Source organism: Phascolarctos cinereus, unplaced genomic scaffold, assembly GCF_003287225.1.
Source record: "Phascolarctos cinereus isolate Bilbo 61053 unplaced genomic scaffold, phaCin_HiC Scaffold_5;HRSCAF=322, whole genome shotgun sequence".
NCBI classification, from domain to species: Eukaryota; Metazoa; Chordata; class Mammalia; order Diprotodontia; family Phascolarctidae; genus Phascolarctos; species Phascolarctos cinereus.
The window spans coordinates 349,021,762-349,036,849 of NW_027555958.1; the positions used below are offsets into that span (position 1 = coordinate 349,021,762).

At 39.0% G+C, this 15,088-nt stretch overlaps 1 protein-coding gene across 6 annotated transcripts in view; it reads left to right on the forward strand.

Moving 5' to 3' along the window:
- Window positions 1-13,346, forward strand: part of DRC8 (dynein regulatory complex subunit 8) — a 105,682-nt gene extending 92,336 nt beyond the window's left edge. For 5 of the 6 annotated variants that reach the window (XM_078156273.1, XM_020982103.2, XM_020982107.2 and 2 more), the window contains 4 exons: window positions 641-720; window positions 9,681-9,723; window positions 9,822-9,888; window positions 12,567-13,346. In XM_078156273.1, coding sequence (XP_078012399.1) covers window positions 641-720; window positions 9,681-9,723; window positions 9,822-9,888; window positions 12,567-12,682 — 306 coding nt within the window. In that variant the 3' untranslated portion in view covers window positions 12,683-13,346. The remainder of the gene's footprint in view (window positions 1-640; window positions 721-9,680; window positions 9,724-9,821; window positions 9,889-12,566) is intronic. The other variant, XM_020982104.2, reaches the window with a different exon arrangement.
- Window positions 13,347-15,088: the final 1,742 nt, after the last annotated feature.

Here is a 15,088-nt window from a genome sequence, read left to right on the forward strand (position 1 = left end):
ACCATATGAGTATTAAAATGCAGCCCACTCAGCTGAACAATAGAGCAGCTGAAGACAATGGTTCGTGTTTTAAAGGGATCAGAAATTCTGATAACACATCATTCTGTCGTCAGATGGATTAAATTTTCTGGTGGCAGAGTAGTCTGAAGGCTGTGAGATTGTAATGGGGTAAGGCCAGTATAAACACATTAAAAATAGCTGTCATTTGGATGACAGTATGCCCCGATTAGCAGCAGTCTCTAGGCCTCTTATTTTTACTCAAAGAATAAATCTGTTATAAGCTCATCTACTGAATTAGGACCTACGAGCCTTTTAATAGGATTTTTGAGAGGGAGTGGAAAATTTACAATGCCTCATAAATAGCCTGACATACAAGTTAAGATCGATAGAGGCCTAGCTATACACCTGTCAGCTATAAACCCTCAAAAACCCAGCAGTGATTTCAGACTCACTGTCACAATAGAGCCCATAGGCAGCAATCACATCTTCATCCAATATCATCAGGTACCAAAGGTCATGCTTCTTGGCTATTGTCTGCTTCTTGTTTTGTGGGGTTACATAGTTCCATGTACCCTTTGGGCATTTAATAAATACGAATTAGATTGAAATTCTGATTGGTGTTTCTCCATTGGACCTTCAGGTAGAAGAAGAAGAACCCACTGGATACATTCGCTTAGAAAAATTTCTTCCGATGATGGTTAAAGTGCTCTTGGAAAGAAGGTAAATGGACTAATAGAATTGTTCAGACCAGATATGATTGGGATTCTGTTGATTTCAGATGAAGACACTTGATATATAAAGTTAGCTCTAAGTTGTTTTTCCATTTTATAAACTGCCCACAGCAAATATTTAGCCCTGGACTCGTTTTCTCGAGCCTCTCTCCATACTTCTGCATTAACCTTGCTCCACTATCATTTGGTATGTGCTTAGGCATGCAAACTTATTTGTGTATCTGCCTAAGCAGAGCACCACTGGAGAGATGAATGGGCTGCCAAAATCATCATTATTTTAGAGTTAAATATAAATGCTTTTTATTGGCTGTTGGGTTTCTTCATAATGATACTCTCTTCCACGAACACATTTAATCAAGAATTAACTTGCAAAGTTTAAATTATTTTAGCTAGATAACTAGGAGCCTAGTTAGGCTGTGATAGGGTGATCACAGGAAAAAGGAAATTTGCCGTGGCAGTCAGCAGGTAAATATTTCAGGGTAATTCACAAAGGACTGTGTGTAGTTTGATTTTAAATCCATCAAAGATAGAAACTAAAATAATTGTTCCAGTGATTGTGGGCCTATTCTTTCTTCCAGAAGGCTTCCTGCTATACTTATCTTCTTGCCAGAGATGCTTACCAACTCTATTTATGTTCCATATAAGCTAAGATAAAAGCAAAATGTATAAAATGCCGGGTTGGGCTTGACGGCCTCTAAGGGCCTTTCCTGCTCTAAACCTATGAAATCTTTATGTGTAAGATGTGAACGTGTTGGAGGAATGCCCCTCTATCCTTCAAACTATTAAAAAGAGAAAGAGAATTTTTAGATAGGGTAGAAAAGTATGATATGAAGGAAGCCTAGAAGAAAAATCTTCTGAGCAGTTGGGGAAAAATTGGAATTGGTGTCAGGAGGTTGGAAAGTGGAAAATATGGCACAAAGGGAAGAGAGAGAGGAAAAGAAATTTTGAATCACTAGTAATCTATAGCAGATATGAGGCCTTTCCCATCCATAGATTAATCCAGGCATCCTGGAGAAAGAAAACATGATAAGGAGGATCTATAGCTACTATGGGGGATGCTGGTAGTGGCCCTATGAAGATGTGTATCATGGTTCTTGGAGACTCTGTGCTGAGGGGTACAGAGAGGGGCCTAGAAAGGCCAAACATGGCCAAAAGGGACAGATGCCATTTTTCAATAGCATGTATATGAAACATGGTGGAGAATCTGTCAAAATTAAACCACTTCTGTCTGTCGTTATTGGGAATGAATGCTCATACTGGAAGAAAACTAGATTTATCTTTTGTACTTTGAAGTTCTCCAATCCCATATCACTTGCTAATCACCTCCCCAACAATCAACATATCCCAAATGGGACTCACTGCATTTTTCACCAAACCCATCCCTTCTCCAAACGTCAACACTTTTGTTTCTGGTACTACCCTCCTCATGGCTACCCAGGTTTGTAAACCTGGAATTATCTTCGGTTTCTCTTTCTTTTCTCTCAAGCCCCATATTCAGTCAATTACCATGGCTTATTCATCCCACTTCCCCAGTTTTTCTTGTAGCTTTCCCCTTTTCTGTACTTACTCAGCCTCTATTCTATTTTTTCTCACCTGAACTATTGCAATAAATAGTTGGTCTTTTTGCCTATAATGTCTTTCTGCCTCAAGCCATCCCCAACTTATTCTTGGCAATGGGTACAGCTAGTGATGAGTAGCACCTCTATTGCCCATTGACAGTTCTGGGTTGCAGTTCCAGGGTAGAGAGGAGTGCTACTGGTCGGTCACAAGGAAGCAAAGGCCCTGGTCACAATTCTAAGGCAGACAAGAGCACTAGTGCTTGTGGCTGTGGGGGAGCAGGACCCTTTCCTGTGTAAAGACAAGAATACAGACCAGGAGAGCAGTGATCACACATCTTCCTGGATCACACCCCCTGGGAAGCACCAAAAATGTGCAGAAACCCGGAACTAGGATGTAAAAACAGCAGCACAAAAAAGCCTGAGGCTTAGCACTGTGCCTCTTCACTCCAAGGTGAGCAGAGCCCAACTTTAACATAAAGTTCAAAGTCAAGAAATAATGTGGAAAAATGAGCAAACAATAAAAAAAGAACTTGACCATAAAAAGCTACTATGGTGGCAGGGAAAACCAAGATATGAGCTCAGAAGACAGCAGTGTGAAAACAGCTACAATTAAAGCCTCAAAGAAAAATGTTAATTGGACCCAACGTCAACAAGAATTCATTGGAGAGTTACAGAAAGAGATAAGAGTGGCAAAGGAAAAATTAGGAAAAGAAAGGAGAATGATATGAGAAAAGGAGAATTAACAGCTTGGCTAAAGAGGCACAAAAAATGTTGAAGAAAATAGCACCTTAAAGAACAGAATTGATCTTTTGGTAAAAGAAGCACAAAAATTCACTGAAGAAAAGAACTCCTTAAAAACTGGAATTGGGCAAATGGAAAAAGAGGTACAAAACTTCACTGAAGAAAGTAATTCCTTAAAAATTAGTATTGGGCAAGTGGAAGCTAATGACTCCATGAGGCATCAAGAAACAACAAAACAAAGTCAAGGGCAGCTAGGTGGTGCAGTGGATAGAGCACCAGCCTAAGTCAGGAGGACCTGAGTTCAAATCCAGCCTCAGACCAAACACTTGACGCTTACTAGCTGTGTGACCTTGGGCAAGTCACTTAACCCCAATTGTCTCACTAAAAAAAAAAAACCAAAAAAGCAACGACAAACAAAACAAAGTCAAAAGAATGAAAAAATAGAGGAAAATGTAAAATATCTCCTCAGAAAAACAACTGACCTGGAAAATGGAGAGATAATTTAAGAATTGTTGGACCACCTTTAAGCTATGATGAAAAAAAGAACCCAGACATAATATTTCAGCAATTATAAATGAAAACTGCCCCAGTATCTTAGATACAGAGGATAAAATAGAAATGGAAAGAATCTACCGATAATCTCCTGAAAGAAATCCCCAAATTAAAACACCCAGGAATATTATTGTCAATTTCCAAAGTTCTAAGGTCAAGGAGAAAATATTGGCAAGCATCTGGAAACAAACAATTCATATATCGCAGAGTCACAGTCAAGATCACACAAGACCTAGCAGTTTCCATGTTAAAAGAATGGAGGGCTTGGAATATAATATTCCAGAAGGCAAGGGGGGAGCTAGGATTATAACCAAAAATAATCTACCCAGCAAAATTGAGTATAATCCTTCCGAGGAAAAATGGATATTTAATGAAATAGAGGACTTTCAAGCATTCCTGATGAAAAGACCAGAGCTGAATAGAAAATTTGACATTCAAAAATAAGACTCAAGAGAAGCATAAAAAGGTAAACATGAAAGAATAATCATAAGGAGCTCAATAAAGTTAAATTGCTTACATCCCTACATGGGAAGATGACATGTGCAACTCCTAAGAACTTTATCATTATTAGGGCAGTTTGAAGGAGTCTACGTAGACAGAGGGCATGAAAGTAAGTCGTTTATGTTGGGATGATCACCAAAAAAAATGAAAAGGTGAGAAAGAGGGATGCATTGGGGAGAAGGGAGAGGTAGAATAGGGAAAATGTTCTCATATCAAAGAGGTGTCTATATTAAAGAGGTTGAGTCTCGCTTTCATCAGAATTGGTTCAAAGAGGGAAGAATATCTACACATACTGTTGTGAGTGAAATTCAGCAGAAAGGTAGACTGAGATTTTTTCTCTCTGAGCGCAATAATGTTTGATTCACAGAGCATGGACCTGAGCATAAGGATGAGTCAATGGCTGCCTCAGTTTCTAATCAAAGACCTAAAGCAAAAGGACAGCTCCCCTTCTATAGGTTTTTGGGGAGCACAGAACAAAGAAAAGAACAGGATAGGTGACATCATGGGGTTGAGGGCCCCATGATCATTTCCATAGCTGGAGGCGTGGGGAACATATGATTGGTAGGAAGCAGGGAATGAAGGACTAGCAGTAAACCCTCTGCTTCCCTCCTGTGGCTAAGAAACATTCATTGTTCAAGTCAGCCTACAAGGTCAGACTCCTTTGGATGGTAAACCAGATATCCTTAAAGGATAGCTTGGTGGTGTAAAGGTACAAGACCTGACTCCCTTGTGCCCACCTGGATCCCCCAAGGATAGCAGAATTCCTTGAGGCAAGACTGAAACAGTGATTAGCAAGAGAACTGGATTACATGACTTAACCATTATAGGCCAGCTGAATTCTGAACTAAGTTCAGAAACAGAAAACCATGACTTAAGTGCTTATAAGACAAAATTAATTAATTGTGAGTAGGATCAATAAAAAATGATACAGAATCAATTTTTATCTTCTCAATACTCAGCTGGGTATAGAAACCTATCTTACTCAACAGGGAAATAGGAGGGGAAGGGGATAAGATATATGGTGGGGGGGAATAAAAAGGAGGGCAGATCAAGGGAGACAGTGGTTAGAAGCAAAATAAACTTTTGAGGAGGGATGGGATAAAAAGAAAGAGAAGGATAAACAGAAGAAAATAGGATGGAGAGAAATACACAGTTAGTAATCATAACTCTGAATGTGAACAAGATAAGCTCACCCATAAATAGCATAATGGATTAGAAACCAGAATCCAACAATGTGTTATTTACAACACACTTGAAACAGAAGGATACATACAGAGTTAAAATAAAGGACTGGAGCAGAATGTATTATGCTTCAGCTGAAGTAAAAAAGGCAGGGGTAACAGTCATGATCACAGACAAAACAAAAGCAAAAATAGACCTAATTAAAAGAGATAATTAGGGAAAACTACATTTTGCTAAAAGGCACCATAGACAATAAAGAAATATCAAAACTTTTTACAGTAAATTTTTTATAAAGGCCTTATTTCTCCAAATATATAGGGAACTGAGTTAAATATATAAAAATAAGAGCCATTTCCCAGTTGATAAATGTCAAAGGATATAAACAGGCAGTTTTTAGAAGAAGAAATCTATAATCATATTGAAAAATGATCTAAATCACTATTGATAAGTGAAATGCAAATTAAAACAACTCTGAGATACCACCTCACACCTATCAGAAATGACAAATACTAGTAGATTAATAAACTGTGGGTGGAGTTATGAACTGGTCCAGTTATTCTGGAAAATAATTTGGAACTATGCCCGAAAGGCTATAAAACTGAGCATACCCTTTGACCCAGCAATACCACTACTAGCTCTATTCCCCAAAGAGATCAGAGAAAAAGGAAAAGGACTGGTATTTGCAAAAATATTTATAGCAGCTCTTTTTGTGGTGGCAAGGAATTGGAAATTGAAGGGGTACTTATCAGTTGGGGAATGGTTGAGTAAGTTGTGCCATATGATTATGATGGAGTACTATTGTGCCATAAGAAATGGCTATGGGAGATGATTTCAGAAAAAATATGACAAAACCTGTATGGACTGATGTAAAGACAAGTGAGAAGAACCTAGAGATCACTTTGCTCAGTAATAGCGATGTTTTCATGATGATCGACATATAATCCAAGACGGTTCCAAAGGACCCATGATGAAAACTGATGAAGTCTGAGTACAAATTGAAGTATAATTTTTTTTCTCTCTCTCTCCTTCTTTCTTTCTCACAATATAGCTTATGTTTTGCATAATTTCACATGTATAATTAATATATTGCTTGTCTTCTCAGTGAGTGGGGGAGGGTAGAAGGGAAAGGGAATTTGGAACTCAAAACTTCAAAAAGAAAGAATGTTAAAAATAAATAAACAATGAATTTGTTAAAAAATTAAAAAAAGAAATTACTTATTACCTTGTATTTATTTTATATTGCTTACTTGCTTGCATATTACATGTGCCCCACCCCTCTGTAAAATGTAAACTACATGAAGGCAGAGATTCTTTTGCTTTGTGTCCTGGGCATCTAACATAGTACCCTGCTCATGTGCTGAATTAAATAGAATTAGGCAAGATACTGAAGGATCCGAGGGGCATGGATGTAGTTTTCATTTTTTCCTCTAACATTCATATTGAGCTTTAAGGTTTACTAAGTACTTCACATATTGTGCCTCATTTGATTTTCACAGCAAGCCTGGAAGGTAGGTGCCATCATTATCCTCATTTTACAGCTCAGGAAACTTAGGTTGAGAGAGGTTAAATGCAGGTTCATGCAGTTAGGAAGTGTCTGGGGTAGGATTCAAACTTGTCTCCTAAATCTGTATCTAACTCACTATCCACTAGGCCAATTTGCCTCCCAATAATAGAAGATGTAGATTTCGGGAAAAAAGGAACATAGGGGAAGTAAAAATATGAATGAGAAGATCTGATTGAATAGAAGATATCAAAGAACGTGGTTTAGTTATCTGAGCTATGCCTTAAAATCTTGGAATGATAGATTCCTTTCTAGGGACCAAATGTATCTCACAAGTAATGGGATGAATGTGTTGGCCAAAGACTTGTGAATGTGATCAAGGGGTTTTTAACCTAAAAATGGAGGCTTCAGAAGAACAATTTCTAGATAAAACTGTAAAACTAGATATGTTGAAATATGAGGACTATATCACAATAAGTAATACATAGATATGGCATTACCTGAAGAGTAATACTGAGGGAGATACCCAGTAATTCATGGGAGAAAATTAATTGTAAAGAGGTTCACAAACATTAACCGTGGTCCCAGTTGATTAAATACCAGTGGATAATAGGTATATTGTAGGACATAGGTAATAAAATGAACTTGAAATTTTACATAATTTTTACGTAAGGAGAAAAATGCAACCTCACTGGACTCTCTTGTGAGGAAGTGAGTTCTCTGCCACTTGTCACTGTGTTTAAAAAGAGGTAGGATAGCTACCCATTAGGACAGGGTTTTTTAAACTTTTCCCGCTCATGACCCTTTAATTTCGGCATTCGCATGGCCCGAGGGCATGTACAGTCAAAGTGCACATGCTTTGTGTTCACAACCGAGGCTGCAGTGAAGTTGCATGTACAACACAAGCAAGGTCTGTTACAGTAGTGGTTCTGCTTCTGGGCGTCAGGATGGTGGAGTAAGGAGTAAGTCGCTCTCACCCTCCCTTATTGACCTCTGAAAGCCCAGAAAATATTGCCCCAGGAAAAGCCCCGAGCCAGCAAAAAGACAAAGCACAGCAGTCTTATAGCCCAGAAAGCTTGGGGGTTTGATGGGAAAGGCCCCTCTTGCTCTGGGGGAGTGGAAGCAATATAGGAAGGAAGGAGTCCCAGTAAGCCAGCAGCAAGCCCCACCTCAGCATACCAGGGGGAGATCTTGAGACCTAGGTCGGTGGAGCAGGCAAGTGCCAACACTAGGATGCAAGAGCCTCAATACAGGCAGGGGAACTGGGAGACACCAGCTCTGAAAACCACTGTAAGTGATGGCATTCTTCAGCAGCCAAATCACCCAGTGCCTCAACACAACTCTGGGAAGCACAACTCCAGGAGGCAAAATTCCAGACTGACAGACATCCGCCAGCAGCAAAACATCCCCTGTGCAAGGCCCCATTGAGCAGGGGCCAGACATTCAAGTGCAAGGCCCAGGTGATCAGGAAAAGAAGCTTGGGTAAGTGCCCCCTTGCTCCAGCAGGAGAGCTCAACTTTTTTTTTTTTTAAGCCAGGAAATAGGCAAACACCATGCGTAGAAAGCAGAAATGTGCAATGACCATAGATTTTTATTATGCGGAAAGGGAAGATCAAGGCACAAATTCAGAAGAGGAGGATAACATTGTCAATATACTCACATCTGAAACCTCAAAGGGAATATGAACTGGCTTCAAGCCCAAAAAGCCTTCTTGGAAGAGTTCAAGAAGGATTTTAAAAGTCAAATAAGAGAGGTAGAAGAAAAATTGGGAAAAGAAATGAGAGGTATGCAAGAGAGAGTCAGTAGCTTGGAAAAGGAAGGACAAAAATTAACTGTAGAAAACAAGTCCTGAAAAGGTAGAATTGGCTATATGGAAAAGGAAGCGCAAAAACTCATTGAAGAGAAGAACTCCTTAAAAAGTAAAATGGGCCAAATGGAAAAGGAGGTACAAAATGTAATAGAAGAAAACAATTCCTTAAAAATTAGAATGGGGCAAGTGGAAGCTAATGACTGTATGAGAGAGCAAGAATCAGTCAAACAGAAACAAAAAAACACAGGCAAGAGCGGCCAGAAACACCTTGGATTCATTAAACATTTGATTTTTAATTAATTTTTGGTCATTGCACATTCAGAAAACTTTTACTTTTAAAAATTTTTCACAACCCCATATGAGGTTGTGACTCACAGTTTAAGAAGTGCTGCATTGGGAAACCTAGAGGAGTTCACTCATGGAATAAAATGTTGGCCTAGCTGATCGCTAGGGGGCAGCTAAGTGGCGCAGTGGATATGAATGCTGGGCCTGGAGTCATGAAAACTCATCTTCTGAGTTCAAGTATGGCCTCAGACACTTACTAGCTGTGTGAACCTGAGCAAGACAATTAACCCTGTCGGCCTCAGTTTTCTCATCTGTAAAATGAGCTGGAGAAGGAAATGGCAAACCACTCTAGTATCTTTGCCAAGAAATCCCCAAATGGTGTCATGGAGAGTCAGACACAACTGAAATGACTGAATAACAACTAGCTGATTTCTAAGGTTCTTTTCCAACATTAGTATTTTGTGATTGTCTAGATCACGGCAAAGATTTTGTTCAGTGTCAAGTCAATGAAAATAAACAATGCATTATATCACACGACGTTAGTAATTTTAAATTGGAAAATTATTTCTTTCGAGAAAAGAGAGCAAATAGTCTTTTTCTTTTCATAATCTGAAACTTGGTTTCAGAAAGGGTATTGTTAGTTCCTTTCCTTGATTCTGTGTGTGTGCGTGAGAGAGAGAGAGAGAGAGAGAGAGAGAGAGAGAGAGAGAGAGAGAGGAGGGAGGGAGAGAGAAATTTGATTTACAAGGGGTCCCTTAGCTAAGGTAAGCACAGCCACCTCCAAATCATGGCACTTATGTCTGATTATATCATTACAGATACAGACCAATTCCAGAAGATCTTCTTCTTCAAGCATTTGAGGTATCTAATCACTAGAGTTTTAAAATTCAAGTCATTAGTCAACTTGAAATTGACTTCTAAACCTGAAAAGGTCATACTTTTCTCTTATTTCCCTGTAGGTGTTAGATTCAGCTAAAGAGGGATTTCTTACTAAAGAAGAGTTGGTCAAGTATATGACTGAAGAAGGTAAAAATGATTTACTACTTGTAAAAATCAATTTATACAAATATTAATAATGCCAGTAATAATTAAATACAACAAAAGCTTTATTTGTCATTTGGTAGCAGTTGGTGACAGTTGATAGAAAAATTAGTATTAAGTAATTCATGTTTCTCCAAAGTGAACTTCCTCATTGCTTCTCTTATTTGTTCTCCCAGAACCTACATAAGAAAGAAGGAACAATGATTTATGTACATCTACACAATGATTTTGCACATCATTGTTTATTTAAACAACCTGTGAGACAGAGAACTGTGGTTTTCTCAAAATATTAGGAGCAATAACTGCCAGCAAATAACTGTTAGAGGACATTAGAAGTGTCTAATTTCTATAATCTGACAGTTGATAAAGTAACAGATAAGTTTTTTATGTGTTTACATTTACTTAAACATCTCTCTTTTTGTAGAAAATAGACAAAGATAAAAAATCCTGTTGCTCATAATTGCTTTGGGCAAGAAGTTGGTTAGGGACTGGACCTGTGATGTCACTGAATTGTGATGTCATTTATAGAGAGAACTCTCCTACCAATGCAAGTTGGTACCTTCTCTGCAATCTATAGTTTTAGATCAGGCCTGCACAACCTGCGTTGTGCAGGCCTGTTTTAGATAGTTGTTTAGAACACGGAGAGAGTTAAGAAATTTGTCCATTGTCATAACAAGTATATGTCAGAAGTGAGGCTTAAACTCAGGCCAATTTTCTGTCCACTATGTTATGATGTGCCTTTTGAGCAAGAAGATACTTCCCTCCCTTCCTCTCCCCTCCTTCTCTCTGTCCCCATCTGTCTCTCTCCTTCTGTATCACTATATGGATATAGATACATCTCTCTCTGTCTCTAATCTATATGGTTTTATCTAAATGGATATCGACACATAGAAACAGAGAGACATACACATATATTCATATCCGTAGCTATTTCTTTCTCCAGGGTGTCACAGAAGTCATCGTGTGTGTGTGTGTGTGTGTGTGTGTGTGTGTGTGTGTGTATGGAAAGAGAGAGAGAGAGAGAGAGAGAGAGAGAGAGAGAGAGAGAACTCATTTACCTTGTTAATTGTATCTCCCAAGGCTAATATTAAAATTAGTTAGTACTCTCCAAGTTTAAATAGCCTGATAGACATTGTCCTGAGGTAACTGTCAACCTAGTCATTTTCCATACAAAGTAAAAGCTTGGTCTCCATGCTTAGCTCAAAGGCATGCACACGGAAAGATGTAAATTTAGCTTGTTGTCAGGTAGAAAGTCACCAAAAATTAAGAGTTTCCCAAAGTTGAATGGGATGCCTTATGATGTAATGGGTTCCCCCTCCCCTGAGGTCTTTAAGCAAAGGCTGGATGACAACTTGTCAGGTATGACCATATAATTATTTGACTACTATTCTAAGTTCCTTAGGACTCAGGTCACATCCACTTAGATTTACATGGCAGTAGGTCTAGTCTTTCTCAGTCAGAAGTAAGGCAGTTGTAGGAGTTCTGATATGAGTAACAGATATTTTTGTATATCTTTGTCTATTTTCTACAAGAATAGGTAAGTTTAAATAAATGTAAATACATCAAGGAGGACATTGACCTCCATCTAGGTTTTAAGAGTTTTAATGTAGCTTAAATTGTCTCTGAATTCTTGGGGGGGGGGAATAAAAACATTGTTCCAGCAGACTTACAGAAACCCCTTTGAATCATTCTAGAACCGTGAACTCAAGTCAAATCTGGAAGACACTGTTTGTATTGGCAGTGACTTCAGCTCAGGGCAAATGAACTCAGACCCATTTCACCCAATCCACTAGTGTTCAGGGGCTGCTGTGGACACATCCCTGTATTCTTGTCTCTGGTATTAGTATGGAATACCACTTTAATTAGTTCCTGGTCTTGCCAGAATTCTTCCCAGGGCCACTTTCCATCTTGGTGAAACCAGTTTCCAGATGGCTCACATCTATTATCTGAAGCCAACTAAAACCTACAGATTCTCCATTCAGCTTTTTTGGTTTAATTGTGCAACAATCCACCGAGCCAAGCTGAGACAAAGAGAGGCATTTTGAAATGGTTGTCATGTGGCATCTCTCACTGGTATTACCTCATATGTCTAAGATGGCAGGTTCTTATTAAGGCACCTTCAGAGCCAGAATGTTCACATCCAAAAGTTTCAGATACGGCCCCATCAACCAGATTTGCACAGAAGCCATGTGGCCTTCTATTCACAGCCTTCTGAAACCTGACTTCTTGAATCCCCTTTCCAGACAGGAGTTGCAGTTTGATCTTTTGGCATTTTAGCGGCCTTGTTTAACGTAAGCTTCTCTGGCAGTGATATCTTGATATCTTGCTTGTTGTTTCAGGTGAAATTAGAAGCTCTGCAATTTCCTTAGACTCTATTAGCAGGTAAAGAAGACAGATCCAGATTCTAACAAGGAGAAAAGGGCAGGATAGAGCCAGGCATAGGTGACACGCCAGGGAACGCTTTATGCCACAGTGCCCTGTCGAAAAACTCTCGACACATGAGAACAAATGAGGTAGAATTGTATGGGGTTCTATAGGCAGTTAAGCTTGGCGTTGGCAGACAGAGGAATGAAGGAAACCAAAGAATTGGAGATTAGATCATATATCTCTCGCTATGATTCTGTGAACTAAAATTATTTTTTTCCTTTCCTATCTATTCCCAGGTGAGCCTTTTACCCAGGAGGAAATGGAAGAAATGTTGTCTGCTGCACTTGATCCAGAAACAAATACAATTCAGTACAGAGACTATTTAGCAATGATGGTGATAGATGAAAATTAAAAGGTTTCATACATTTAACTATTTTCAGATTTTTAACTTCAATTTCCTACTTCTGATTAATGGATATTAGTTTAGAAAAAACTGGGAAAATGTTATATTTATAACTTAAAGCATTTGTAGATATAGACAACTCTTAGAAATTTTTAAAGAAACACTAATGTTCTATGGACTTTTGCTATAAAATTTTAGTGTGTTACCTGAGAAGGATTTGTTTCTTCTCTATGAAAGTACAGACCACCATTAAAATATCATTGAATTAATTATGCAAAGACAGTAGAGAATAACTGACTTGGCACAAGCCAAGCTATTCTACCAGCTCTATGAGTGGCACAGAAGCCTATGATCTCCTATCAGTTAGTATGGGATGACAATTTCCAAAGAGATCATGGTGGGTGGGGGAAGTGACAGCACTCCCAATGAGGTGCAAACACCAAAGAGGGCTTACTTACCATGTTTCCTTTTTCATAAAGAAAAATTTCCATCTCTGACACACATCAGTAATGTTTCAATGTTTTCTTGTTTCCAGGTAATTTTAGGGCCATGATTGGCTAGATAAGATGGTAGAAGTAGGATCAGAACGGTCATCTTTCTTATTTCCTCTTAAGATTTGGAATATTATCTGTAAGATCTAGTGTGCTACCATTAAAAAACAAAACCAAAACTCTTTCATCTGCACTGGGATGATTATTATTATAATTTTGGACATAGGGAAAAAGCTTCCTAGATCTTCCTTATGCCTCAGTTTAGGGGTGTGATGCAAAATAGGGAAATTGCATAGCAACAGATTGCACTCCTAAGAGAGAATCCCCAAAGGTACTCTGTTATCTTTAAATAACTTTGGCCACTGCCAAGTAGAATGCCCTTGAGTCATTTTCTTTTGAAGAGGTTATTTGTTTTAGGGAATCATAGCTTTCCCTTGAGAGGCTGTATATGAAAACTAGCCTAGATTCTAGGACAGCTAGAATATCAAGGTCTTAACATCGGAGAGAAAAGGCTTCAGTTTACCATAACTTACTTATACATGTGTACATGCATGGATACATTCCTTAGAAAGCATTATCAGTTTTTTTTACATTCACAGAGGAATCAATCCCAAGTCATAAATCCATCCTTAGATGCATTATAAAAAAGGGGGATAGGAGCTAAAAACCAGATGTTATGGGATTCATTGTGGGTTTTTTGGGGGCACTAATGCCACCTGACAGAGATCCTTTGTAGAGACAGTGAGGTGGTGCAGTGGATAGAGCGCTGAGCCTGAAGTCAGGAAGACCTGGCCTCAGACACTTAACAACTATGTGACTCTGGGCAAGTCATTTAACTGCTCTCTGCCTCAGTTTCCTCTTCTGTAAAATGAGGATAATAATAGTACCTACCTCACAAGGTTATTGTGAGGACCAAATGAGATAATATATGTGTAAAGCACTTAGCTTGTTTCCTTCCTGCCTTTAAGGGACTGCATTTCCCTAGACACACTCTGTGGGGCTGCTTCACAGGCAATCCTTTCTCAGCAGACCTGAACATTTCAATAACTCGTGGTAATAGTGGAGATTGAAGTCCAGGTCTTTTTCCAGAACACAACTTCAGTCCCTTGTTACTCTTCCTGAAGGGGACCACTTACTTGGTCAGTCCTCATCTCTTTTCAATATGCATGTTGATCAGGAAATTCCCATTTTCTTGTTAAGAAGACTGGGTTCCAGGAGTCTTCAACTTAGGGGTTTCTCTCAGGACAACCCTGAGGGCTTATGCTGTGCAAGAAATTTTTCTTCCCTGTCCAGAAAGCTAGGTTCCAGTATCATGCTACTTAGGAGGAAATCCCCCTTCTAGGGCTACAAAACCAGATTAAAAGATGCTTGAATTTGGGGTTAACTGTGACCCAAGACTAGCATTGAATGGAAACTCTCCACAGACCACATGGGGCAAGCACATACAGCTTGCCTGTTGTTTCTGTTGAAATGTAGTCATCAGAGGCTCCTGGGCAGGGGTAGAGAGTCACCCCCTTAACATACCCATGCTGGGATCTTGGGAAGAAAGACAGAAGGAAATGGATGAAAAAGAATACGGTGATGTGAAGATGATTCCTTTTTCACACCAGCAAAAAAGGGTGGTTCTTCTGACAAGCCTGTCCTCCAGAGTCTAAACCAAACACATCCTATCAGCCCACATCAGTGAAACCCATCTTCCGGGAGGTACAAAGGTGTAGCTCCAAACCACCAGTTCATCTTGGAGTCAGCCCCTGTCACTGAACCTAAATAGGGAGATGTATTTTTTCCTCTCAATTGAATACCAAATGGGCATGTCCATTGTCTATAAGAAAAATAGTTTTAAAATTCTTGAACAGAGGTTCACCACCCTAAAAGCCCAAGTTCATTCAATCAAGTATTGATTAACCTCCTTGTTGTGTCCCAG